This window comes from Humulus lupulus, chromosome 3, assembly GCF_963169125.1.
Source record: "Humulus lupulus chromosome 3, drHumLupu1.1, whole genome shotgun sequence".
NCBI classification, from domain to species: Eukaryota; Viridiplantae; Streptophyta; class Magnoliopsida; order Rosales; family Cannabaceae; genus Humulus; species Humulus lupulus.
In genome coordinates, this window is record NC_084795.1 from 29,634,834 (window position 1) to 29,637,070 (window position 2,237).

Genomic DNA, 2,237 nt, shown 5'->3' on the forward strand with positions numbered 1-2,237 from the left:
ATGATACATATATAACAAGTTTGGGGAAAAAATTTGAGAGCCTAAGTAATAGTTTTTTTAAAAAAATTAAGGGCCTCTAGTGATATAAATCTTTTAAAAATAGATAAAAAATGTAAAAAAATAAAATAAAATCATGTAAATTTATTTTTTTTAAATTTTAAAAATAAATGACCAATATTTTTATTTATTTAAAAAATAAATAAATCTCACGTATTTAATATTTTTTATATTTTCAAAATTATCTTTAAATCTTAAACCAATTCTTGTTTATCCTAAAAAAAAAATCAATGGCGGGCTACGGATTCATTTAAGCCGCGGGAAAGTATCTACAGTTTTCTAGAACTTGCCTGAATAGCATGAAACTATCTCACCAGAAACTTCTGGAATTTTCTCTCCTTTCACTTCTCGAACAATCTCGATCTTCGTTTCTTATAAATATATTATCAATCCCATTCATTCTTTACCCGAACACTTATCCACACACAGAAAAAAATATCTACTTTTGCTCTCTGTTCACATTCGATAATGGAAAGTCCCTTCTTCAGAAACCATTGGAGCAACTTCAAGCCACGTCCCCGCTATTCGCCTGGCGTTAGAGAGATTCCGTCCTCATCGAAGCCGTCTCCGAATGTAGTTTCGATTCCTGTCCATTTCGTCCGGTCGGAACGGAGCAGATCCGATTCGGCATTGAGAGTCCAGAAGGTGTTCCGCGGGTTCTTGGTTAGAAGGAGCTTGAAGAAAATTGCTGCGATCAAAGGCGAGGTCGATGAGATCGAGAAGAGAATGTCTCGGAAAGAGACGATGGAGTTGATCAGGAAAGACAGCAAGGAGCGGTTGAGGTTGAATGAGTCTCTGATGAGCTTGCTGTTTAGGTTAGACTCTGTGAAAGGGGTGGATTCAGGGGTTAGGGATTGCCGAAAGACTGTGATTAAAAAGGCAATCAAATTGCAGGAGAGGATAGACGCAATCGTCACTGGTGCTGGTGGTGATGAACAAGTTCTCGAGACCAAAGAAACTGGTGAATGTGAATCTCTTGGTGATGATGCCGATGTTGATGATGATGACAAAGACGTCGATCATACACCAGACTTGGAACCTGAATCTGCTGTGGCTGATATGAGTCCAGAATCGTCTGCCGATGGTACGAATTCCTCCGAAATCGAACAAGATCTATTGCTTGAAAAAGAAGGCCAAGCACCTGAAATTGAAGAAGAAGGTTGCGATTCGGAGCTGCAGAATCTCGCTGAGCCAGTGATTAATCGGAGCACAGCTGAGGAAGGTAGTGGCGAATCTGTCGCTGAGCCAGTGGTTAATAAGAGCACAGCTGAAGAAGGTAGTGGCGAATCTGTCGCCGAGCCAGTGATTAATCCAAGCATAGCCGAGGAAGGTAATGGCGAATCTCTAGAGGAAGCTGAAGTGAAGATAGAAGAGAAGAAAGACAGTGAAACTAATTGTAGTAATGATACGATGAGTGAGTCTGGGTCGTCAATCGATGATAAAAGTCCAGTCGAAGAAGATATGGAGGAGGAAACTGGAGTGGACAATAACGAAGAAGAAGAAGAAGAATATGCAGCAATGGAGTTTGCTGAAGCTGATAAAAACGAAGAGAATAAGATTAAGAAGAAGAGCAGTAAGGAGCTTCTGGAGAAGATGATGGAGGAGAATGAGAAAATGATGGGTTTGATGGCTGATCTGTACCAGAGAAATGAAGTTCAGACGAGATTGCTTAGCTCTCTGACGCACAGAGTTGAGCAGTTGGAGAGAGCTTTCATATGCGATAAGCTGAGGAAGAAGAAGATGAGGCGTGCTTGTATTAGTGGTGCTGATTGTAACAGATAGTCAAATAAAATATATCTTCATTTGTGTTTGTTTAGTTGTTGAAGATGATATGTCAATTTTGATTTTAATAAATGTGAAGAATTTCTTTTTTTGAAAATGTGATTCACAATTTTCCACCAATTTATTACATGTTGAAGAGTATACATTATTTCGGCTAATAATAATGCTTTATAATCTCAGTTATGTCTCTTAAAATAGTTAATAAATAAGTAGTTTTTCCATTATTTTTATTGAAATAATATTATTTTATAAAATGAGATTTTAAAAATTATTATTATTATTATTCAACCTGTTAAACTCAATCATGCCAAAAAAAAAACCCTGTTCAACTCAACTAATTTCATTATTAAAAAAATATTAGGATTTTTCCACATATTTGTCGCTAGTAGATTTATAGT

The 2,237-nt window shown here is 36.9% G+C and overlaps 1 protein-coding gene across 1 annotated transcript; it reads left to right on the forward strand.

The window, feature by feature from the left end:
- The first annotated feature begins 310 nt into the window (after window positions 1-310).
- Window positions 311-1,936, forward strand: LOC133822434 (uncharacterized). Its single transcript, XM_062254775.1, has one exon. The coding sequence runs from the start codon at window positions 526-528 to the stop codon at window positions 1,837-1,839; it is 1,314 nt and encodes a 437-aa protein (XP_062110759.1). The 5' UTR covers window positions 311-525; the 3' UTR covers window positions 1,840-1,936.
- The last annotated feature ends 301 nt before the right edge of the window (window positions 1,937-2,237 follow it).